The sequence below is a fragment of the Culex quinquefasciatus genome, chromosome 2, assembly GCF_015732765.1.
Source record: "Culex quinquefasciatus strain JHB chromosome 2, VPISU_Cqui_1.0_pri_paternal, whole genome shotgun sequence".
NCBI lineage: Eukaryota > Metazoa > Arthropoda > Insecta > Diptera > Culicidae > Culex > Culex quinquefasciatus.
Genome location: NC_051862.1, coordinates 172,913,904 through 172,940,963, shown reverse-complemented (window position 1 = coordinate 172,940,963; position 27,060 = coordinate 172,913,904). Strand labels below are relative to the sequence as shown.

At 34.7% G+C, this 27,060-nt stretch overlaps 1 protein-coding gene across 1 annotated transcript in view; it reads right to left on the bottom strand.

The window, feature by feature from the left end:
- LOC6045045 overlaps nt 1-27,060 on the bottom strand; it is a 168,560-nt gene that overhangs the window by 28,555 nt on the left and 112,945 nt on the right. Inside the window, exon 5 of the mRNA XM_038253754.1 lies at nt 17,734-17,827. Within this exon, the coding sequence (XP_038109682.1) occupies nt 17,734-17,827 (94 nt within the window). The remainder of the gene's footprint in view (nt 1-17,733; nt 17,828-27,060) is intronic.

The window sequence follows — 27,060 nt, the reverse complement described above, 5'->3', positions numbered from 1 at the left end:
TAGTGTCCCAGACTATGCCTCTACGCATTTTTTTACAATTTAAACGATAATGATGCCATTCTATAGCAGAAAATGTGAAAAACAAACAAAAAATTGAAAAAGTGACTGTAAAAACGTAAAAAAATTAGATAGGCAAAATGTAATTATATTAGGTGGTAGAGTATGCAAAATACTACCAAAAACAAATAGGAACTAAACAAGATAAATTCAAATTTTAATACTAAAAATCACAAAAGAAAAACATAAAAAAGAGAAGTAAAGTTTTTCGAAGAACAAATGTTGCTCAAAATGATTACAAGAAAAATAAAAATTTCTTATTGAACAACAGTAATTTACAAATTAAAATAGCAATTTGATTTTCATGAACGAAATTCTAAATTTCAGGAATTGCTTTGTTCTAAAGAGCATTCTGGTTTCGAAATTTGTAATAGAAAATTAAATGAAACTTTGATATCAGTCCATTTTGTAAAATTGTCCAGGGTTTAAATTATTATGTAAATTCAATTAAAAAAAAAGTTTGATTTCATAATTTTGTTGAGTAAATTAAATGCGTATAACAATCTTTTGATTGCAACGCCATTATTTCGTTCAAAAATATTTGAAAAATGTGGGCAGTGATTTTCTAGTCAAATTAACGTCTTTATAAAATACAATAAAACATATTTAATGAAATTAACAAATCAAAAGTTCAATGTTGGTAAAAAATAATTAATCTTCATGATATATTGCTATTCCTAAAGTCCAAGTCAAATTTGATCCTCCCATTATTGATGACGATCTTCAGCTTTTGATTCTTCTGAAAAATGTTCGCCGAAGACAGTATCAACGTTCTCGTGATCCTGCACTGAAGCGAATTCAAAAGATTTGCAAACGGTTATTAACTACAGATTCACTCTCCTGCGAAATGAAAACCAATCTGTGTGCGGACTGAGAGGATAAATCCCGAAATTACCGAGAGTACTTTACTCATGGGTTCATCTTCAAAAAAAGTTCATCTATCAACAAAAAAAGTACCTTTGCCGTATGGGCCACCATGGTTCACGATGCGAAAAACTTAAAGTCTTGACGATGATTTTGTGGCGTAAAATACAATTTTAATTTTTGTTTTGTTAGAATCTAGCAGTTCTTATGCAAAATTATACATTTTAAATTCAGAGGTTTAAAGAAACGATTCTTCTGAGATCAGTTTGTTAGATTGAATTACATTGTTTTGATATTTGAATTTGATCAAATTTAAAAATCAAATGAGAAACTCCTTGAACAAAATATTTTCATATTGAAATATTAAAAATGAATAAGCGGAAAAATTGCATTTTTTGTAGATTCTGGTACGATTTGGTTACATTGACTATATTGTAAGTCATAATGCTTGAAGGAAAATAAAGAACATTAAGTACATGGTGACGCTTTTTTAATTTGACGAGCTTTGATTAACTATAATTATAAATAATAATGATTGATAATAATAAAAAAAATATTCGCTCTACAGCATTGCCTTGGCGTTCTCGATTGCGAGATTCCTACTCGAAACTAAGTGTCCGAAGGCTTGATTGTTGAGGCAATTGCAAACCTCTTTTTACACTTAAGCTTCCATCCACTCCGGGATTCGAACCGATGACCTCTGGATTGTTAGTCCGACTGCCTACCAGCGACTCCACCGAGGCAGGACCCAGGAAGACGATTCCTACACCTGGACTGAGCTAACGACCTAACCTCTAGGTTAGACCGGGGCCAATATTTACTTCCCCGTCCTTTGGGATAACCATCCATCGAGGTTTAGTTGACTAGAAGTTTTAAGAATGCTATAAGAATCCAAGGAACTTGATTGGAATCTGTGAACCTAAGAACAGAACAATGCAAAATTGAATGCAAAGTTGAATTCAAGAAACTTACTGGTTGCATACTCGTTAGGCGAATATTGAACTTTCAACACGACCAGAATTCACCACAAAAAGCTTGGTGAACCGAATTGGAAAGCTTTCAAGATGAATAGAAAAACATACGAAGAATTAAGGACTATAAACAACTTTGACCGACCATATCACTTACCACGGTGAATCCTGGCTTCACACCCATCTTACTAACCCCCTTCAAATCTCACGTGATACTTTGTCGAATATGAAGCCGATTTAGCGGTCAAAAATTCCTATCCACTTCCTCGTGATCTTACCACTGATCGTGGCCGGCACTGTGATTGACTAGCATGATAGGGTCATTTGAAAGTTGCGAAGTGGTGATGATTGGTTCCTACCCTTCATCTGTGGTCCATGGAGCAATACTTGGATTTCCTGGTCAAAAACAGAGTAGCAACTACGGTTTGACACAAATATTTATATATTTATAATACTCCTATATATTTGAAGTTATTTTTGAATTTTGTTTCAGTAACATTAAAAATTTGTAACATAAAAATTTATTTTGATTGATCTTTCAATGAATTTTCCAAATAATTTGATTTCAATTCTATTCCATTGCATTGAAAGATTCATGAAACTATGAGAATATTTAAATAATCTTTTTAATCAATCTTTTAATAATTATAGTTAACTCTTTAAGCACTTTTGCTGAAAACTTCTTCTCGAGGTACTTCAATACTTCTCTACAAAAGTCGGTTTGGTTCCATACCATTCCGTTTGTATTTAATTAAGAAAAAAACAAGTTGTTTCCCGAATTGGAGTTTGAACGAAATCAAACTGTTTACTAAAATGACCGAAATATCGAAATTCCGTCTCATTACGGTCTTCCCTTGCCCCCTCCAACCATTATGTAGGCCAACAACTGGTGGTCACTCCGGATCCCCTCTTCAGCTCTTCCCAAAACGAAGCAGCAAAAGTGTAAATATATCTCCGGGTATAACTTTGTCCTCATCCAGTCGTGTCCTCCGCCACTGACTGTCACCACACACCGTGACACTGCACTGCTGGAGTGTGGAGTGGAGTGTTGACCAGCGGACAATAAATCTCTATTTAGCGAGCGCGCTGCTTTTGCGGGGAATTAATGGCCACTCTCGCGCCAAGATGGTCAGAGTTCTCGGCCACGGCCAATGTCTTGGCGATGACACCATTTATTTTTTTTTTCTTTGTTTTATTTTTTGTTGCTTCTGTCATTAAACTCTCTCCCCCTGGACCTTTCCTAATTAAAATCAAGATTTATGTTGTTGGGTTACAAGTTTCCCCGTCCACGGGCTTTATCCTTTGTTCATTTTTTGACCATTTCTTAAGGACTTTGTCACTCCAAAATGGCCGGCACATAAAAATAACGACTTCCTTGGTTTCGCGCCTTTTTTTTCTTCTCTGCATTCCAAAATAACCCCAATGACCTGGATGACTAGCGTGGAGACCCCTCGTTAAAAAGTAGTTAAAGTATCTTTTTCATTTAAAACTTTTCGCGGAGTCTCCTCAAGGACACCTCCAAGGACCGGGAAAAGGGTTCTCGCTGCGCTGCTGGTTCAGGGCCACAACCCAGTTTAGATGGCAATTTAATTGGACACGACCAAGTTTCGCTGTTTTGGCTATAATGGGAACTCTCGGAAGAGTCCTTTAGGGGGAAAGGATTTAGGCAAGTGCCCTTCCGGGAAGAAGAAACACGACGCACGGAAGTGGTTTTGCGTTTATGAGAATGCTAAGCAGTTCTTGCAATGCTGGAATATTTTTTGAGAAATTACAATGGCGAATATTTTTTACAGACAAGTCAAAAACAATCTTGAAATTCCAGGAATCAAAAATTGCTGAAAAATAATGCCCGTTTCAACAACTCTCAGCGTTACGCAAACAGTATCAAATTTCAACCCACTGAAAAATCCAATTACTAAAGTCCCCCACTCAGTCAAGAAATCAAATCAACTGAAAATAATAACAACAATTCTGGCTAACGATGCTTGACGACGTCGCGTTAGTCACCAGCCATGCCACGAAAAGTGGGAGGTCATTCTAGGTGGAGCGTTTTCATCCTGCTATGCCAACATGAAGGGACTCCAAGTTGGAGGATCGAGATAATGTTTCAAAGACTGCCTCAATAAATGATGTATTCAACGCGGGAATGGGCCAAGGTAGCTCGTTTACTCGATCCCAGCGGTTCTGAATTTGGTCGCAATTAAGAGTGAAATGGATATGTTTTTGGAGTTTATAACTTTAAATAAATTGTTTGTTTGTTTTTTTTTTTACAAATATTTCCGAACCATTTGCTTGAATCGTCAGGCCGTAACCAATCGTGAGCTACAACGATTGGCAAGCAGTCAGCGATTAGTCACCAACCATGCCGCCATACAAATCATTCGTGAATTTCTTGACCTACACAGTCGCTCAGTTGTAAGTCGTTGCTAAAGGGATTGTTTACGAAGGTTAACTGAAAAATTTATAATATTATTGAGAATAGTGCTTTTAGGAATCCAAATCATTGATTCAAACACAATCGAACGCACAATCGATTTTGAATCTTATCTTATCTTATCAAATGAAATGAGGATTTTGAGCAGGACATTTAACTACAAAAACTATATTCAAGGGTCCTGATATTCGGTTGAGCGATTAAAAATCACTCATTTATCGCCATTTGCGAGCGAACACGACTCGCTAGCGTCGCTTCACCCAGCAATACAAATGAGCAATTCTGTACCAAAACCGGAAATGGATTGCATATGAATTTTTTGATTTGGCTCAAACTTTGTGGGTGCCTTCCCTATGACCAAAGAAGTTATTTTCATTGGTCATTGGTTCACCCATACAAGTCTCCATACAATTTTGGCAGCTGTCCATACAAAAACGGTTTGAAAATATTCGAATAACTGTAACATTTGTATGAATTTTCTGATCAATTTGGTGTCTACGGCAAAGTTGTAGGAATTGTTGAGGACTATTGAGAAAAAATAAAATAAAAGTTGCTGATTTTTTAATGAACTTTTTTTCTAAAACTCAATTTCCCAAAATACGTATTTTTTGATTTTCGAGATTTTTTTATATGTTCTAGGGGACAAAAACCTGCAACTTTTAAGCCATACAGAAACATGATCAAAAAATAAGCCGCCGAGTTATGATTTTTTTTAAAAAATAGTGATTTTTGGAAAAAATTGAAATTTTATGCAAAAACAAATTTGATGTAATTTTTTAATGTAAAATTGAATTTACAATCGAAAAATACTTTACATATTTTTTGATAAAAGGCACTGTTTTCAAGATATAGCCACCGAAAGTTTGATTTTTGCGAAATATTTACAGTTTTTCGATTTTTAAAAAAGTGACCACCATTTCTAAAAAATATTTTTTTGAAAAGTTTAGCAAATTTGCTATAAAATTATCTAAGAGACATTGAAGATTGGACCTCTGGTTGCTGAGATACAGCGGCTTAAACAAAAAGAAACACGAAAATTGAAGTTTTCTAAGTCTCACCCAAACCATTTTCTAATGTCGATATCCCATTTTCTAATGTCGATATCTCAGCAAATAATGGTCCAATTTTCAATGTTAAAACATGAAACTTTCGTGATTTATCAGATCTTTTCAAAAAAAGTATTTTGATTTGTTTTTAAATTATGACTAACATTTTAAAAGGGCCAAACTTGGAATATTATGCCCATTTAAAAATTTAATTTATTTTAAAAATTTAAAAAAATATTTTCGATAAAAATAAATGATCACCACAAAGTCGATTGCAGAATATTTTGAGTCAGCTTTAAGCGACATATCGCAATCGGTCTCTCTGAGTCATTTGCTGTACTACCCGATAGAAGTGAGAGGGAGAGCGAAAAAGAGAATTTTCAGTAGCGATTAGTGTGGAAGTGGCAAATGGTAGGAATGGATCAGAAAATTTTGCGTCGAGTTCAATTTGAACTCACGAGTGAGATGGTCTGTTTTGATCAGATCTTAAAAAATAAAAAAATAAAAACAAAATAGAAAATTTGCATGACAATCGTCCCATTTTAAAATTCGTTCGCCTGAACCTTGCAAAAAAAACTCTTTTTCTATCACTTGAAAAATAAAAATGCACTTCGATACATTTTCCCCGTTTTAAGATTTTAATATATTTTTAAATCTTGTAAATTAAATTTGCGAATTTTAAAATGAATAAATAAATCCAGAAACAAAACAAATAAAAAGAAACATAGAAAGGCTATTTTTAAGGAATTCTTCAACATTTTAAAATCATTCGACACAAGAAAAAAGCCGTCTTGAATTCATATCTAGATTTTTTTATAGGTCTTATGAACATATGAGAAACAACAGTTTACAGGACCTTTTCAAAAAAAATAATCTGTATTTTTTTTAAACAGTGATACTTGTTTTAAAATAAAATAGAAACCGAAAAAAAATAGAAAAAACATCTACGTCTCGGAATCGAAGCAATTTTAAATTTAATCAAAAAGTCATTTAAAATTTAAAACTTGATTTCACATCTCTAACAAATCTAAAAATTTATTTTCACAATAAACTATTTTTCAAATAAAAAAATCTAATTTGGGGAGTTCAATCATAAAGTTACAAAAACAACGGAAACTATCGGGTTTTATTCAGTGCGCTTGAAATGTTCCAATCATAACCTGCAACTTTGCGCAGATACCAAAATCAATTTGATGATGCAAAATGCCTTTTTTTACTTAGGAATTGCATGGACATTCAAAATTTAAAAAATGGAAAAAGTAGAACTCTACAGAATTCCTCTAACTAAATTAAAATATATTTTTAAATATATTAAGAAACAATTGAAAATATGAAGCAAATGTTGTTTTTCAAAATTGAAAAGTATTATTCGAAGTTGGTTGCAATAAGGTTTTTACACAATTATTCCCGTTTTCCAAATTAATAAGTGATGAAAATTAAGTTTTTGAAGCAGTTTTCCCTTCTTACATAGATAAAAAAAACTTAAAAAGGCAAAATCTCTCAAAAAACCAATTTCAGCAAATTCCTTTTCTTTTTTAATTCAACCTAAAAAGTGATGAGAATAAGTTTTGAAAACAATTTTCCTTATTTTATTTTTGAAAACAAAAAAAAATAAGATGTCAAAATCTGTCAAAAGCCCTTGATCTAGACCTAGATTCTATGTTTTGCATTTTTTTCAATATTTAGCAATTTCAACATAAAAAAGGTAAAATCTCTTTGAAGATTCACATTTTACAATTATTTAAATGTTTGACATTTGCATTATTTTTATGTATTTTCCCACTGTTATAATTTTTTTCATTTGCATTTAAGTATTTATTATATAATAATTTTTTTTAAAAAATGCTTTAAATAGTTAATAACAAAAGAAATCAACGCAGAAAAAATGTACAGAAATTAAGAAAAACTATTTAAGAGTACATATTTAAGAAATTTTCCCTCCTTCAAGTTGGATTTAAAAAAGAAGGAAAAATTGCATTAAAAAACTTTATTGCAAAATATTTAAAGAAGAGCAAAATCTACATCCCTTCTTAAGATTAAATTTGGAAAAAGAAGGGAAACTGTAAATCTTTTGAGAGATTTTCACTTCTTCAAATTATTTTTTGAATAAAAGATGAAAAATAGCATTGAAAATGCTCAAGTGCCGAAAATTTAAAGGGTACACGTTTAAGAGGGCTTCCCCTTTTAAAGTTGAAATTTAATTAAAAAATGGAAAAATTTTATATCAATAATCTTTATTGCGAAATACTTTGAAAGGGGAAAAATGCAATGCTATCAAGATTTTTTTATCTTCTTAAGTTTTTTTAATCAACTTAAAAGCTTTACTTCAAAATATTCAAAAAAGGGATCAATTTACATAGGGAAAATATAAAGATACTAGATTTTTCGAAGAAAAAAACATATTCTTTAAATGTAATATAAAAAATGGAAACAACCAATAAATTTGTAAAAATAGAGAAATACTATAATTAAACAAAACGAACAAAATGCTAGTCATAAATATGCCAAACGTCCATTATGCCAAATGCCCCAATGGTTTCTGAACGAGTTATGCCAAATGTCCATTATGACAAATGTCCTTCTGGAAAACCAATTATGCCAAATGTTTATTATGCCAAATGGGGTACACCTGACCTCAGATATTCAATGTTTGTGAAATGATGAGACAGTTCTTAAGAAATTCTTTTATATTTATTAACCTACAGTAGGGGAAGGTGGGGCAAGACGACCATATGGGGCAAGAGGAACAATCGCTCGTACGGCCGTAATTTTTACAATTTTGATTATTTCCAGTATGAGGAATTGTTGCTAGCAATGCAATTAGCTGAGTCTACTACCTCATAACCGCCAAAACAACGTAAACGCCACGGAGCATAAGATTTAATGAAGTTTTTTTCAAAACCTTTGTTTTCTTATAATATTTGGAAAGTACAAAATAAGGCATAGGATTCATTTTATGGCAATTTTTTTCAAAATGCAATTTTTCCTAGATCAGTAGTGTCCCTACCAATGACTTGCACCTATTACAAAGTATGATTTAATTTTTGGTTATTTTTGTTGAGAGCTTAAAAAAAATCTTGTTCAGGTGGGGCAAGTGTGCCATATAGATTTTTAGTATGGAAAAAAATACGAATTGCTGCAACAACATATTTTATTGGGAAAGAAATACTTAAAAGTACTTAAAAACTGATAAATAATTGTTAACAAAAAATTTCCAAACAAAATATAGTGATATCATGATAATTTACTATTTATCATCTAAGTAATATTTTTTTTGTAAAAACGATAAAATTTTTAGCAAAATATTATTTTTTATCTAAAAATGAAAGAAACGTTTCAAATACATTGTAATCTGATGTATCTAAGTGATAACAGTTCAATTGTTAGCAAATTAGCATGTTGTTTCATGCATTGTTACTCTTGCCTCAACGGGTTGTTCGTCTTGCCCCACTAGTTGAGTAGAACGCACGGAAAATCAAAAAAATTAATATCAGTTTTTTACAGTCAAAAACTGGATTTTTTAAAAACCTGTTCTATCAAAGTCTTAGTCAAGACCTGGAATAAGATGATAATAAAAAAATCTGACAAATTTTTCACGTTTTTAATGGGTTATAACGAGCATTTCCTTAGCTTGTTACACTTGCCCCACTTTCCCCTACTGTTGATTATTCCAGATGAAAAGATATTTGAACTATATGTTTCTTACAGGCAGCGGTCAATTCAATTAAATCAAATGATTTTCAATCGATATTGTTAAGAGTTTTCCCGTTTCTTACAGTTCATTAAATTTATCCAGCGAATCTCTGAAGCATCCTTCGCACAAAGCATAAATTATCATCTTCTTTACAAAGTCTACTAAAATCATTACCGAGCTTCTCCCCACTTCATCATTCACTCTATTTGTCAAAATACAGTCATCCATCGCCAGCCATCCGGCAAGTCTCAACTCCCTCCAGCTCCCAGAGGCCGGCATACAGTGATAATGGGCCCAGAATCCACTCAGTCGATTCAGTGTCTCTAGTCCGCCTTGGCCAAGGACTCTCGAAAGTCCACCACCACCACACCATCTAGGAGGAGCTTCTCTTCCTGGCGAGCAATTGTCCGGAAGACTTGCAAAACGGCGCCGTTTCTCGTCGAGCCTCTTCCTACACTACACTCTTCTGGGACCGGAGGAGATAATGAGATTCAACCAGTGCGCTTGCTGGCTCGAGAGGAAAAGAGGGGCGGCCCGAGATTCTTGAGTGGAAAAACCACCCCGAAAGCACTTGACTTTAATTAATGTCATGGGAGCAAAGCGCTTTTCCAAGCTTTGGCTCGTTCGTGTAGTGTTGAGCAGAGGAAAAGCTGTGGAAAGCGGCTGGCCCATAGTTGTGCCGTAAGTCGCATACGCCCCAGCAGTGGCAAAAGATTGGATTGACTTTGGATTGGAGATCTGGATAAACGGAGGGGAAAAGTAACGGGGCAAACACTTCATAGCAGATAGGTTTGGTCTCCGGAGGCTGTTCAAAGTTAACAGAACTTGAGTGTAATTTATATATTCAAGATCAGTAAAAGTTATTTTGGGTGAAATTGAGAAAAAAAACATCACAATTTTAAAACACCATCTACCGCAAATACCATGTTTCCATCAATGTGACCTTGTAGATACCACACTTTATTCCAACAGCTTCCCAAATGACACTTTTCCGTCAAATTAATGGCTCCATGTGACACGGTCCAGTGCAAGGGTGAGCAGAATCGCTCTTTTTTCCCCGCCCCGGGTTGAAATGTGGGTAATATGTTTTACTTAACGCAACTCAACCAATTCAACGCTCAGACAGGGCCACGATCAATAGCCGTTTTATCGCACACACACACACACACTTGGGGCTGGGCTGAAGCTGAGTGTATAAATTCAGGACACTTTCAATTACTCTCCGGGCCCCGTCACCAAACGTGGGCTTTCGGAAGCGGCGACCAAATTAATGGATGGTATGCTTTTGCTCGACCCTCCCGACAAAAAAAAACCATTTTCGGTACTTAATTGAATGAGAATTCGCGGAAAAAAGGACATTGCGATTTCGGAGAGTATTTCAGGGTTTTATTACACCAGACAATTAATGGGAGTTCTTCTTGTTTTATGAAGGCCGAATATTTTATGTAATTATTATTTCTTATGGCGAAAGGAAGAATTGAGTGGAGAAGTTTAGTATCATGACGTGATAGATTTGTTGTTCGACTTATTGGGAATTATATTTTATTATTTTATCTACAGCCTTGAAAGCGAACTACAGTCATCTCGAGTGGTTGCCAAAATCGTCACTTTTGCAGTTGGGTTTTTACGACATCATTACTGCGTAACCAGAAGGTTGGATAAGGAGATTGTGACGGTAAATAATAAGAACGATTTCTATCTCGAAATTCTCAGATTCGTTCCTAGGAGTAAAGTTGATGTTTTTTTTAAAATTGAAAATAATCGTTCAATTGACGAAATCTCTTACGAAATCGAACGATATTTCTAGAGTTCTTTTTCAAAACAACCAAAGCGTCATGAGTTTCCTATGTACATAGGACCTTTTGAAAAAGTAAGCGATTTTTTTAATTTTAATTTTGTGTTTTTGACTGAAACTTTTTTGGTGCCATATAATTTTCCATACATGTTTGGCAGCTTTCCATACAAAAAATGATGCATGAAAATTCGAAAATCTGTATCTTTTGAAGGAATTTTTGATCGATTTGTTGTCTTCGACAAAGTTATATGTATGGATAAGGACTACAATGAAAAAATGATAAAAAGTTAAAAATGAGTGAATTTTAATTTCACTTTTAATCACTCAAACTTGATTTGCAAAAAAAAAACATTATTTTTATTTTTTTATTTTCTTGTTCTGTTTTAGGGGATTTTTTAAATAAAATTGAAAATTAAAAACTTTACGAAAAGGAAATTGGACAAAAAACTTACAGTCATCCCACATATTCGGAACACCCACAAATTTGGAACACTAACGCGATAATTTGTCAATAGCATGCCCAATGCAGCTTTTCTCTCGACCCTACTATTTTTAGGACCTTTTTTGGACATTCTGTTGCTATTTCACTAGTAAAAATAGTACTTTTTAAACAAAAAACTGCATTTCAAGAATATTTTCTTCCGAGCATCAAAAAGTTGCCTCCAGATTGCCTGTTTCATAATTGTGGTTTGTTATTGTGCCTCCCACAATTGTGAAACACCTGAATTTAACTGATATTTTCACAAAAAAGTTATCAGACCATGTAGAAAACATCACTAAGCTCGAGTACCACTGGTTGCAGTGTGTGAAGTCATTATTTTGTTACAAATATGTACTCCTGGAGAGATCCAAAGTTTGTTTACATCCGTAAGAAAAAAGTGTTCCGAATTTGTGGATTTCAAGGGTCAAAGTTTTTCTTCAAAAACTTGATATAAAAGTTAAAATTTGCAGTTGTTCGATACAGCATTAGATAGATCGCAAGAAAAGCTTTCTTATGAAGGTAAAAGCGAATTATTAAGTTCAATAATCGATTTGCTGTGATTTTTTGAACATTGACCGATCTGTAAACTGTTCCGAATATGAGGGATGACTGTATCAATCTAGCAAAAATTTGAATTTGAAAGTGCCTAAAAACCATATTGCATCCGTTGTTAGCTCATGAAATTTTATGTCAAGCAAATTAAAAAAAGTGCATCAATTCCAAACATGTGACTGAAACTGTTGGACCACTTAGGATTTTCCTGGAAATTTCAAAACAATGCTTTATGAAAATTTAGACTTATTTTAGATTCAATTTTACTGATTTGTTGTTTTGTAGGGTTTTTTGGATTATGATTTGTTTTTAGCTGTAATAAATTTATTTTAAATTTAAATAAATTGTGTTCTACCTTTTCAAGAATTTGCATACAAAAAGCAATTTCCGTCTTTGAGTGACAATAATAATTTTCTTAGGTCGAAAATTTAAAAGGAACTTAAAATGAATTAAAAAAGTTTCCAACAAAAACAGAAAATGATTTGTGGTTAAACATTTTTCTTATCATCTATAGATAACGATGATTCTCATTTTTCTTCGTTAAATAAATAATTCAAAAAATATCGAGAATTTGTATGACTTTTTATTGAGTTAAGTAGCTCTCAACTCATTTTTTAACAAAAATAATTTAAGCAATTCTCTGAGATTTCGGTCATTCGATTTTTTTTTGTATTTTTTAATCCGGCTGAAACGATTTAGGTGCTGTCGGTATGCACAAAGAAGCCATTTTGCATCATTGGTTCGTTCATATAATTTTCCATACAAATTTGGCAGGTGTCCATACAAAAACGATATGGGATAATTCAAAAATCTGTATCTTTTGTAGGAATTTTTTTTATCGATTTGGTGTATTCGGCAAAGTTGTAGGTATGGAAATGGACTACACTTAAAAAAATAATACACGATAAAAAAAATGATGATTTCTTATTTCACTTACACTTACACTATTTTTATTCAAGGGGTTACATACATGTAAATCGTCAAAAATGTCAGAGGTTGATATGAGCACACACTTAAACTTTTTTCAAAATCTTTTTGCATGGCATTAAAATGTGCAAAGTTGTGAACTTAAATCGTCTCTTACTCAGTTCAGTTACGAAATATCTTCATGAAACTTTCAAGCGTGATGGAAAATGATTTTTTAGTGAGTTTAGTGAATTTTGTGAAACAAGAAATTTTGGAATTTTCTACATGTATGTAACCTCTTCAAAAAATTTCTGATATGTTTTAGAGGACATCAAATGTCTCAGAAATTTCCAGAATGGGCAAAAAATCTTTGACCAGGTAATGCCGTTGCAAATATTTTTTTGAAGTTTATGTCCCTCGACTCTGACCAAAGTCGTGAGGGGGACAAAGAAATAAAAAAGTTTAAACATTGAATTTACGAGCCATGGTTTCAACATTTGACTAGACAAAGTGTTTAAAAATGCATTTTACACCTGCCCAGTTATTTTGCAATCATTAAATTCCAAAATACCTGAGTATTGACGAAAATTTTTTTGCGAAAAAGTTTTTGGGGTGCTGTACATTGGAATTTCATAAAAATTCAAAATACTTTTGATCCAGCCCAAACATGCTAAATATGATTATAAATGCAGAAAAATGCGTTTAAGATTATTTTAAGTTGATATGACTTCTATTTTCATTAAAATTTTGAAGATTTTTGACAAAAAAATTCTCTTTGATTTTTCGGACCAATTTTGAAGGGGGGAGGGGGCGACATAAACTTTGAAAAATATTTGCAACGGCCTTATGATTTTTTGAATCAATGCTGATTTTTTCAAAAAATTAACTTCATTTTTCGATGCAAAATAGAATTTGCATTCAAAAAGTACTTTACTGAAATTTTGATAAAGTGCACCAATTGCAAGATATAGCCATTTTTAGGTATCTTTTTTCAAATAGTCGCAGTTATTCATTTTTTTTTAAATTAGTGCCCATGTTTGCCCACTTTAAAAAATATATTTTTGAAAAACTGAGAAAATTCTCCTTATTTTGCTTTCTTGAACTTTGTTAATACGACCATTAGTTGCTTAGATATTGCCATGCAAAGGTTTAAAAACAGGAAAATTGATGATTTCCAAGTCTCACCCAAACAACACACCATTTTCTAACGTCGATATCTCAGCAACTATTCCGATTTTCAGTGTTAAAATATGAAATTCGTGAAATTTTCCAATCTTTTCTAAAACAATATTTTCAAAAATTTCAAGACTAACATTTCAAAAGGACCAAACATTCAAAATCAAGCCTTTTTGAAATGTTAGTCTTGATTTTAAATTTTTGAAAATACTGTTTTCGAAACGATTGGAAAATTGGGTGGAAGCGTTACCCCTGGGCTATGTAGCTCGGACTTCGGTAATCGAGGCTTCGGATTATCGAGTCTGGACTGTATAAAGTATTAGGTAGGTACAACCCAAAACCGCCTCTAGGCGGACTTCGACCTAAAAGTTTTTCAACCATTTTTTGCGCATTAGATAAAAGAACTCTTAAAATTTTAGGAAAATTTAAGGTTGGAATTTTGACTTGTCTTATGTGACTTTGCCAATATTGAAAAAAAATGTTTTGGTATCAACTTTGGCTGTGTTTTTTACTAAAATTTCCTATATTTTATGTGAAATCAAGAAAGCAGTAATTTTTGAAATGTCATTTTGACGCCGTCATGGTAACATGTCGTTCGTCGCTTTTTGACGTTCCAAGAAAAATGCGTTTCATTGTTTGACTTTGAATAAACAAAAACGAGAGCATGCAATGTAAACAATAACAAACACGTTTTGTTTGGTTGACCATTCTGAGCATTGTCTGAGCAATTATTCATCAATTATCTTCAAAAAAAAGTGTCCACGTAGTTTATGGATGGTCCCCAAGTTGGCAAATGCTGAGAAATTTAGTCATAGCTACAATCATAATTAGAATTAAAGTAGAAGAATTTACTTCAATTACGGCTGAATTACTTCAAATTATTATGATTGCTTGTAAAACCCCCGTTGGTTTCGAACGTTTCGAACACTTTAGAACAATTTCAAGAGTGTGTCTTAGATATTTTTTCCCCTGCACTTTGAAGTGTTCAGTTTGTAGAAGAGCTTTTTACAACTTTCACGATTTTTCTATGAAATTCGCAATATAACTTGCAAGCAGTCAAAAACACTGTTTGAAAGTTGTAATGGATAATAAAAGTTCTGGGCCGAAAAATGCTATATTTCTCTTACCCACTGAGAAATCCAAATCATGTTCCGAGAAGAAACATATTGCTTCCGTCACAATTGAAATCCAGTTCTGAACCGATTGAAATTCTCGAGTTCCCTCAGGGTTTGAAAGCAACAACGGACACAGCTCAAAGTTCCGGGAAAAACATCCCAAGTAACAAATGATATGCTTTGTATTCTTATTAGTTTTTATTAAAGTTTTAAAAAGTGCAATAAAGTATTACTAAAGCTTTGATTAAAACCTACTTGTTTTATGGTCATGAAACTTAATAATAGTTTCAAGATTTCTTCAAGATAATGTTAAGAATTTTATATTAGGTTTTAATTTGGTTTTATTCCTTACACTTTAAACTATCTTGAAGAGGTTGTTTTGTTGCTAAATGACTTTAACGAAGTCTGCCTTAAATCAGTCCCGTCTTCAAAGAGCATTTTTACAATCCTGTAAGACTTAAACTTTCAGTATCTCTGCAACTTCGTTCTGTGCAGAACGTGAAGCTGTTCCCTAAACAATTATTCGTGAATATTCAGTTAGATTATTCATTGTTACGTTCAAGGTGTAATAAAAATGGCTTTTTGTTGTTTCTTATTGTGTTTTAGTTTTGATGAAAAGAATAATATATAATATTTTCCTGAAATAGTTGTTACTGTTGTGTGCCTTGGAATTGGCTCAAAAAAGTGCTTTTAAAGATTTAGTGAATTTTTATTTCACCTGTCCAAACACATCCGACTTTGCCTGCGGTTCTTACATTGTGGGAAATAATTCTATATTAAAAAATAATAATATTAATTTATTTCCGATAAAGTGTGCTTGGTTGATAGTTTTTGGGGAACACTTCTGGAGCGTCATTTGGAAAGGTCGCAAAAGCATTTTGATAACTGGAACTGTTTTGCAAATTCTGAAACAACAGGTAACTATTTAACAAAACCCGTAGTGTTAAAAGGTAACCGGGAAGCCAGCTTTTGTTTTGTGAAAATGTTACCTTTTGTATCGAAACTTGTAGAATAGTTCCAGCAGTCAAAATGCTTATCCGCCATTTTCCCGTGTTGCTACATGTCTGCAGACTATTGAGATTTAACAAGGACTGGCATAAATACTTAAGGTATACAAAAGGCTATCCATAAAACATTATATTCGTAAATTAGTCTTCGATAAAACCCATCAGATCTAGTTTTGTGTATTGTTACGCCCAATAATTGACAGTTGCGCTCAAGGTGTCATTTGTGCTATTGTTGCAGTTTTTTTTGTATTTTTTTGTGAATAACTATTTCAATCAATAATATGGTCTTTTTGTACTGTCTACTTGTGTAAGTGAAGGGAAAAGTGAAAAAACTGCGGTAAATGTTGTGACGATCACTTAACAATAGTGATAATAAGGACCGTGTTAATAAAGCTACACGAATAAAGTTGCGTTAGTTGGTTCTTCATTAAGTGATTTTATGTGTGTTCATGCTGTGTGTTTTTAAATGAATAAATATCGTTAAAAAGCAAAAAACCTTTCTGTTTTTTTATTCAGTTATTTTGAAATTCAATTTCTCCACCAACGAAGGCGATCTACTTGCAGCTGAAAAAGTTGCATGTGCTACGGTCCCGCCATGTGTAATCTTGTAGAAAACCATGATAAAACGTTTTGGTTCTGATTAAAGCCCTTATAAGTCTTTTATAAATCTGGTATGTTCTGGCTAGTTTTGAGGCAGAACTGCTCAAGAATAAATAGATTTAAAATATATTTAATCAAGAGCATTTATACTTATCGAATTTCGCCATATTGCTGAAAGAAGCAAAGGACAAAAAAACGCAGCCATATTGAATTTGGAAGCAACAACAAGCAAAAATTATTAGTTTTTGAAAAAATCTCAACTTTTTTTCAGGGAATTGAAAGTGCTCACACTAATTTTTCGAGCTATCTTTGAAAATTGGTCGATGATTTTTTTTGGCATAACTGTTGTGGCTTATTATAAGTATAAACTTCAACAAATATTTCTTAGTTACAATAAATAATATTGCCAAATTATTATCATCTGCCATCAGTCATTGTATTTGCGTGTAAGAAAAATTTATTTTAATCAAGTAAATTTGTATGTCATTCCCTCTGATATACAACCTTTTGGTTTTACTGCAAAACAAAAAATAAATACTTCATGCTCTGATATAGCATTCAAGAATAATTACAGACTTCAAGAAAACCTTTTTCCAAGCCAAGCAGTTTTAATCTTGTTTTGAAGAGCTCTATAATGTATTTATAAAGCACACATTAAAACTGGTAAGTTTTAACATGCTCCTCAAAAATACTCTTGATAACCTCCTAAAATAGTCCATTTTGGATTTAATGTTGATTTAACTGGTATTTAACTCAGCATGTAGAACCATAAAGCATTTCATTTGAATTTTCTTAAGAATTCTACAGAAACTCTTTGAGACTGTTACAAAACTGAAATTGTTACTTGGGATATCCACTCGAGGAAAAACGTTATCCTCAGAACTCGTCACACGGAGTCCACCACAAGAGGGGTGGGTGTTACGGAACGTTCCGTTTTTCGCCAAAGTTTTCCTAGAAATATTAGCAGGGTAAGGGGAAGGGCGCGGAGTCAAAAAGGTCGGGTGGGGGGGAGTCACAGAGATCAAGCTCACTTACCGACTACGGATAGTGTCATGGAGTATCCCACCGGGGGCGTCGTAGATATCTGACACTCGTACACGCCAGAGTCCCGTGGCTGTGGGTAGAGTACCTGAAACGAGAGAAGGAGGGAGATAATTGAGTTGGCGAGCTCGTTGTGTTCTGTTGTGGAGGTGGTCACACTTTTTCCGGATTGCAGAGTGTGCGGTGGGTGGGTTTCGTTGCGTGGCGAGTAGATTTACCGGAATGTGCGGATTAATTTCCGTTGCAGTCAGTTGTCTGATGCGACGATATGGCTTTCCCCAAGGGAACGACAGTGTGCTGCCTTAAGTTGGGACGGAATGTTGGGGATCTTGATCAAAAGGAGTGCATAGGCGAAGTATGAGCACACAAATTATTGAAAAAATGGTGTTCATGAGATTTAAATCCCATTTCAATTATTTTGTAGAACACCAATGCTCATGACAGCTGCAATCAAGTTATTCACCCGGGCGTATCAAAATTGCCCCATCATTAGCGAGGTACTTCTGAACAGTTTATTATTCAAACTATCGAAGTGCACTTGACACCTTCAAGGGGTGGCAATCATTTAATGACCTCTTCAAGGTATTTTCTTTTTCCAAACACCCTCAAATGACTTCGTTAGCATTCCCCGCTCCGGCGGTCCACTCTGTTGACCTTCCTAATTGAGAGAGTCTTTAGCTGTCCGTCCAATTAAGTGCGCCATTCGCTTCGATAGATTCTACCTCCCCTAATGACATTAACGAAACCAGTGGTGCCAGTTTATCACCTGCTGAGGGGAAGTCCCTCAATGATAATTGTGTGATAAAAATAATTCAAGACCTTTTTCCGCGCTTATCTTCAAGAATGCGCCTTTTAATCATCGAGGTGAGAAATTGAGAAAGTGGCCTTCTGGCACCCCTGCCGTTCGAAGGATCGACTTTATGTGGAATCGCGCGCCAGCTAAATTTAGATAAATCGCGATACCAGCCCCGAAGGGCGGCAAGTGACACTAAATCACAGCGTCCTTACAGTCCTCCGGCCGGGAATGAAGCGTGATAATCCGGAATGGGATTTGGACGACTTTGACTTCGGTGACCCTCGGGCCACCCTGGGTGGTGGTGGGGACGGCCTGGTAGGGCGTGGTCCCCGGGTGGAATTTTTCTTACTTGGCTCCTTTTTTACGCCCCATTGACATTCCCAGGGATCATCGGCTTCTTGGCCGGAGTTGGATGGTTGGGGGTTGGGGGTGGAGACGGGGGATTAGGAGCCGGAATCGGGGTCAGGGTACCGAAATTAGAAGATAACGTGATGGATGGAATGTGGGGTGTCCCTTCTTATTTCATCGCCATCGCCGTAATCAGCTTTCATTTATTAGAGAGGGAATCCATTTCCTGGACGACGGTTCCGGTGAATTACTTAAGAGGAGGATTTTGAGTTTCTTTTTCAAATAAATTTTTGGATGCAGTTCCCGCAGTCAAAATACTGAATTGTGTGTAGCAGTACTCTCAGCGCAAGAAGCTTCTTACGCTGAAAGTATTGTTACACACAATTCAGCATTTTCACTACGGGAACTATCGGTACGATTCTGGATTCATCTCCAAAAGTACCGTCATCAGGGGTGACATTGGGTCTGGGGGGTGAGATTGGGTCATACAAATTTCCACTTTTTTGTACGACCCAATTTCACCCCACAAACACAGAGTCACCCCTGATGACGGTACTGTAGAGCTATTTGTTTACTAAATCGGCTGATTTCGCATTTTTTTTTGATTTTTTGATTTCGCAGAAAATTTGTGGGGGCCTTCCCTTTGATCAATAAGACCACTTAGTGTCATTTGTTTGCTCATACAAGGCTCCATACAACTTAATCGTCTGTTCTTACCAAGGGTCCTGATTGCGTCAAAAAGACTCATTCACTCGCGACCACAAATCAAACGCGACAAAAAACTGCTCTGACCGTTTCCTACCGTTTGTCACTTCCAAACCAATCGCTACAGAATACTCTCTCTTTGCTCTTCCTCTCACTTTAATCGGGTAGTACAACGAATGGTTCAGAGAGACCGATTGCGTTATGTCGCTCAGTAGCTGAGTCGAAATAGTTTGCGATCGGCTTTGTTTTGCTACGTTATTGCACTGCCTAAAATCTTTTTCATCAAAAATGTTTTGCAATTTGGTTGATAACACAACATCAAAGACACATTTAAATGCAATTTCCATCATGCCGAATACAAATTTGTGGCAAACTGTGGTAGTGCAGACCAAAAGAACGCCGAGCTGGTATGTTGTTAGATTCCCCCTTTTATGAACGTATTCGCGTGTGACTCGGGTCGACGGACGGAACAGGCAAAGAAATTCACGAAGTAGGGGAAATATACCCTTTCTAATCAAACACCTATTTTCGTCATATGGAGAGTTTGATGCTCGATTAAAGCTCCAAAAATACTTTTCAGGCTATAAACTTACCAGCAACAGCACCGCCTCGAATAAGCACGCAAATTTATGCCACTTACTGCCAAAACGATCAAATTTAATGCACTTTTGATCATAATTTCTATTTTGCGAGACTATTTCTCATCATTTTGGTGGCACACACATCCACACGCAAGATCAGAGGTTAACTGCTTAACGAAAGTCGCCATCAATATCTTTTTACTTGCGCTAACGATTTCAAAGCGCTCAAGATATAAAATTGCTTCCAACTACCGGCAACATGTTCTTTTGACCATTACTTAGTCACTCACTTGAAAAATAATCCCGAAAAAAGTAAATCATAAGCAAGCACCAACAAAAAAAAAACAAACGCGCTAAGTCTTTTGACGTTTCAATTTTTTTTGCGATTCTAATCAAAGGCAGAAGAAAACCGAGCGAGGAGCGAAGGCAAATAAAGAACAAAGGGTGGCCACCAACATGCTGGTGCAGTGCCTGTTGGAGTGAGCAAGTGCTGCCAGGAAACTTTCGCTATAAATGCTACTTTTCGTGAGTGTTCGCTTAAAATTTCATTAATTTTGGCAGCACTAAGCAGACCCAAAAGACCGCTGGAAGAAAAAAAGAACTAAGCTGAAAATAGAAGAATGGGCGTGGCCCAATGCACTCGACTGATTAGAATGCATTTTTGATTTTTTTTTAAATGCTTGTAAAAGGAATAGCATAATCTTTAATAAAAGTGAAAATAAACAGAAATGTTCACAAAAAGTTGCTCTAATCGTTGGTGTACTTGGTTTTAATGAATTTCAAGGAACAATCCAGATTATCCAGCATCAGTCAAACACGACCGCTTATTAGGCTTAAAATGGGCATATATTTGTGTCGTTGAGAGAAGCGATAAGGCAAATCGCTGCCATACCGAGGGTCGTGTTCGCTCGCGAATGGTTGCGAGTTCCAGTCGGTGAAGAATCGCTCGGCGATGAGTGGGCGATTGTACGTTAAAATTCCAAATCAATATCTCTTCACAATAAAATCTGAACGATTTGGTTTCTTCGACAAAGATATTAAGTGAGTCAAATATTTATCCGTACCCCCCTGTACGGAAACCTTTTTTAATGTAAAAGTACATAATAATCTAGTAAAGTACCAACTTTTATATGTCAATCGACGTAGCAGAATGTTCTCTTCAAAATCTTGTCGTTGAGTTTGTAAAAAACGTGTTTTCAAAAAATACAAAAACTGATCACTTAAAAAAGTTTTAAAAAATGATGTCAAATAATTGTCCGTACTTCTAATATAACTACGAAATCTGATCAATTTGAGTGAATTCTTTGAATAAATATTGTTGATGTGTCAAATACAAGAACTTTAAGCTAGTTTGCGACAGTTTTTAACTTCTGATAACTTTTTTTAGTAAGTTTACAGGAATTCCCCACGAAAACATCATGAAAAAAAAACAAATGTGCTTAGATTGGGCTCACATTTTTTACTGGGGGTTCCCAGGCTGAAATTATTAGACCAGTAGTTTTTTGTTTGACCATCACGGTGACCTAGGCCGTGTTAGGGTGATCCAAAAAATCGTATTTTTTGTCGATTTTCCCAAAAAAAAAACTTTTTTTTAACATAACTCCCCGCCATTTCAACCGATTTTAGCAGCCTTATACGAAAATCAAAGGTGACATGTTTGCCTTTTGAAGAAAAATAGAAAGTAGTTTCAAAAATCTAGCTTAACATATGAAAAGGTTTAATGAATCTTTTAAATGCCATTCACAGAAAAAAATCAATTCTCGTAACCGTGAATTAAGTTCACGAATGTGAGAACCACGAAGGAATTTATTCATGAGTATGGTGCATTTGCACTATAAACGTGAATATATTCCTTCGTGGTTCTCGCATTCGTGAATTTAATTCGCGATTTTGAGAATTGATTTTTTTCCGTGTTTTGGCAGCGTCTGGACCAAATAGCCTATGTCTGGAAATATTGTTAACGGATTCCTCGAGCAATTTAACGTGCCACGGAGAAGTTCCGAGATATGATTTTTTGAAAATAAAATCCGGCATTTTCTACGCGCCGCGCGCAAATACGGAAAAACGACGAAATCGACTTAAAATTAACTTTTTTCACTAAAACTGCGATAACTAAAAAAAAATCGATGATGACCTATACATATTTGGGTACCAAAAGAAGCGTCTTTCAATTACATTTTTTTACAATCCAGATTGTCCCGGAACCAGTTTGACCCTTTCGGGAGGAAATTTTGTGGTGATCAGGCAGAGGACAAAATTTCCACAATTTTCCATTAAATTTTGAAGCATCCAAATCCGTCCACTACAGCTCGATTACGAGTCTGTAGTCAGAGATTTGTAGTTTTAACTTTTCGTGCTGTGAAATTCTGTTCCAAAATTGCCTGAGAATGTTTTGCTTGGGAAAAGTTAAAATGACAAATCTCAGACCAGGGACTCTGAATGCGGCTGTAGTGTTGCGTTTTTTAATAACCCAGTTTTTATGTTGAAAAAATCATATCTCTGAATCGGGTTAGTGTGTATTCGCAATTTTTGGATATGTAATGTAAAATATTACAAGGAATCAGGGAAAAATATTTTCAGGAATGAGCTCTTTGGTCGCGAGACCTTCAAATTAGCAAATGAAATTTCCATAGGAACTTTTCGAGTTTATTTTTTTAAAATAAACATGTTGTTCATTAAAAGCCCAACTAATAATCTCTGAAATTGGTTAAGCCGTCGTTCCGGAGACATGATTTTTTGAAAAATGTGCTTTTTGCGCAAATCTACGAAAAAATGCAAATATTTTGGATCACCCTATTTCGGAAAGGAGCACTCTAATCACCGAACAAAAACATACAGGTCTTATTATTTTGACCAAGGAACTCCCATGCCAAATTTGAGCCAAATCGAAGCACTTTTGATTTGGAGACTTCCGTTTGATGTGGAATCGCTTTAATATGAGTTGAATTTTGTGTAAAAAACTGATTTTAAGGAGATTCTGACAATTGCTCCATTTCGCGACGGGACAACATTAGAAAACGGTGGGTTGTTTGGGTGAGACTTAAAAATGGCCTTAACTTGAAAACGGTGCACTTTATCAAAATTTTACTAAAGTACTTTTTGATTGCAATATTTAGATTTTTTGAAAAAATCAGAGATGGAATAATCGCAAAAAATCAATTTCGCTTGCGAACTTTCTTCACACGCGAAAGAGAGAGGAGGAAAATCACGCAAAAGAAAATCGCTCCCGAAATTCTCCAAGAAAATCAATCTGCTGATGATTTTTTGTAAATTTCCTTGTCAGCACCACTTAATGATATTTATTTCACTTTGTTTACACACATTGCCCATCTACAAAATGTGACAGGTCATATTTTAACGTGTGACGTTACACTTGCAAGTGTAGTAGTGAAAAAGATGTTCCGCCGAATAATCAAGATGATGATTTTTTGGATTCTTTTTACCGATCTTTCGTGCGCGAGAGAGAAGAGCCAAGCTCCCTTCGGATTTTTTCTCTTGTTAATCGTCCAAATATTTTCTTTTGATGATGATTATTCCATCGCTGGTATTGATTAAAAAATTCATAACTCGGTCAAAAAATTAAAAAAAATAGTGTTTATTTGCAAATCAAATTTTAGTGACAAAAAAATAAATAAAAAATCATCAATTTTTTTTTACCGTGTATCATTTTTTTCAGTGTAGTCCATATCCATACCTATAACTTTGCCGAAGACACCAAATAGATGAAAAAATTCGTTCAAAGATGATTTTTTTTTAATTTTCATACATCATATTTGTATGAACAGCTGCCAAATTTGTATGGAAAATTATATAGACAAACTAATGATACAAAATGGCTTCTTTGGGCAAATCAAAGGCACCAAAAAAGTTTAAGTCGTATTAAAAAATACAAAAAAAAATCGAATGACCGAAATCTGAGAGAACTGCTCAACTGAAAACATTTTTAAGTTGAAAACTGATAACATGTGCGTACAGACGTTGTCCCGTCACGAAAGAATCGGTCAGTATTTATTGAAAATTGCACTTTTTTTTAACTATAGTGGGATTCTTAGAATTTTAATTAATTTTGATGCCATTTGGCAAAATATTCCAAACCCAATCTTACATGGTTAGTTTTGCATTCCGTTAGCAATCATGCTGGAATATTTTCTTTGCAACTATTGCATAGCAATTTGTTCAATGAATTTCTGTATATATTAGAATTAAATTATGGGTTTCTCTTGAAATTGTAAGTAATTTAACAAAGCATATTGATTTGCTGTGGCAAATTGAATGTACCATTTCTATAGAATAAATAACATTCAAAGTAAAATGAACAGCATCCTTCCAACTTGTTTGCAAAGCTCTAAGCAGAAGTAATGCCAGCAATAGTTTCTTTGTCTGCACATACCAATGGAACAAGTACAACACAGGCTAGACAATATCGGCACGTTTCCAACGACAAAACTTCGTTTCCTTCTTTCATTTGAGCATCAAATCGACTGTACATGAAACCGTTTTTCCAAAGGAGAAAACATTCCACAGGGCACACAAACAAGATTCCAATCTCCTTCGGAATCACCAAGAGAGAGAATGGCTAGCCAGTTGTATCTGTATCGAATTCCTACGGAAATTGTACCAGAGCTCTGTAATCAACCAAGAGATGATTCTTCCTGGATTGGATCTGCCTGCCACCCCTTTTGCGCACATCTCCTTGATCTGCTTCTCCTTGCAGCTGATCTCGAAGGCGAGAGGAACATTTTGACTTCCATTGGCTTGTGACAAATTGTTTTCCCACAAGCACCACCGCCTTAGTTTTCTTTTCCAATCAAGATTTTAATGGCCACCGACTGGTGGGGTGGCTGAAACAAACCACTACAAAAAGCCCCCTCCTTTCTCCGAAGAAGACACATTTGCGCTGGAGCTGAGGCAATTGGCAATTTTGGGTTGGAGTATTTTCATCCCCGGGTGGAATTTCTCATATCCGGATGTTTTTCCGCAGACCCGTTTCATGGCGTATTTTCTTTTCCCGATTAACTCACGCGACCGCGCGGCTGATGTGGCAGGGTTTATTTCGTTTAGTAGCACCACCCCTGGGTTGAAGATGCCTGCCTTTTATAATAGGGGAGAATGTGGATACGTGAGTTGTTATTTTTTCGACAAGATTTTTTCCGTTTTCAAGTTGGAAGCGTGGAAACATTATCCTCTAATGCAGCGATTCTCAACGAGGGTACCGGGCCTACTTGATTTACATGGCAGGGGGTACCGGCGTAGAAGAAGGTTGAGAATAGCTGCTCTAATGCAATCATAAACCGGGGTGACATTGATAGCGTTTTATTTTATTTTTGGAACATTTTCCAACTGGTAAAATTTGTCTCAAGACTATTATTTAAAAACAAGGACTGGGGAGGCCACACAAGCTCCAATCAGTATAATTGGAAAAAAAATGTTTTTCAGCTGTATTTAAAAAATAGTTGTGTCCAAAATTATGAAACTGAACTTCGGGGTGACTTAAAAGTTAATGTTTTTCTTTTATAAAATCGGATTTAATGAGCACAAATTTTATGTCCTCTATAGAGCGTCCAATTTTCCCGGGTTTCAATTTCTCGGGTAACGGAAAAAAATATTTTCTGAATCCCTGGAATTCCGGGATCCCGGGATATTTATAAAGTAATAAAATCCATATTTGGTACGTTTTCCAAGCTTAAAATCGTTCAATTCGCCAGGACAAGCCAGGTCATCAGTTTTAAGATGGCTTAAAATTGATCCAAAAAGGATTTTTATTTATCTTTGTTGTGCTCTAGATTTCAAACGAACTATAATTTATAGACCATTTCGTTTAGAAAAGTCTCTTATTTTTTTTATTATGCCTAAAAAACGGCAACCAATAAAATGACATCCAGTTAACTGCAATACACAGAAAAAAATGATGGTAATATTCATCAGGAAATGGTGACCGATTTTGTGGCAAAAAAATTATAAATTTTACCCAACATATTTTGATGAAAATTCATCAAAAACTGATGAACTTCCATCAGTTTTTGATGAATATTCAACAGGTTTGCATTTTTACACATTTTTTATGTAATATTACTAAAAAAAAGGTAATATTCAACCTACCAAATTTTCAACATTCCAAAATTAAACTTTTTTTCTGTGTAATTTTGGAAATCAGTTTGTTTAGTTTTGTTGATGTCTTAACATAAATCAATTAAAAATATCAAAACTTTATGTGAAAATTTAGCTAAACAGCTGTCCTAACTCGAAACATTTGTCTAGATTTGCCCCAGATGCCAGTGCGTAGGAGAAATTGATGAATGTGATTTTTTTGATATTAACTTACGGTAATATAACATCCAGTCTCTTAAATAATAAAATTACATAAAAATATAAAAGTGTTCAAAAAGTTAATCATTAGCAAAGATCCGCAACTTTAAACAAAAAAAAGATAACTAAAAACATTTATAAATGAAAAAAAATACAGCATTAACTGATAAGTGAATGCTGCGAATACTTAAATGATGTTGACAAAAGTCAATCAAGTGAAACAAAATCTCGTGGTCATCAAGTTATCACATGGATGATATCATCAATCATTTGATTGCAGTTATTCTCAAACCAACAAGTTTTTGCCTTCCTCACCTTACTGAGGAAAGGCTATAAAATCACTCGAAAAATGAACTTCTTAATTCGACCTCGTAGACCCACCTTCACGTATACCTATCGACTCAGAATCATGTTCTGAGCAAATGTCTGTGTGGATGTGTGTAGGTGGGTGGACAAAAAAATTGTCACTCGATTATCTCCGGACTGGATGAACGGATTTTGACCATATTAGTCTCATTCGATCCGTCTTGAAAATCAGCAAGTTTAGTTAAGTACTTCAAAAGTTATGCTAAAAAAACGATTTTG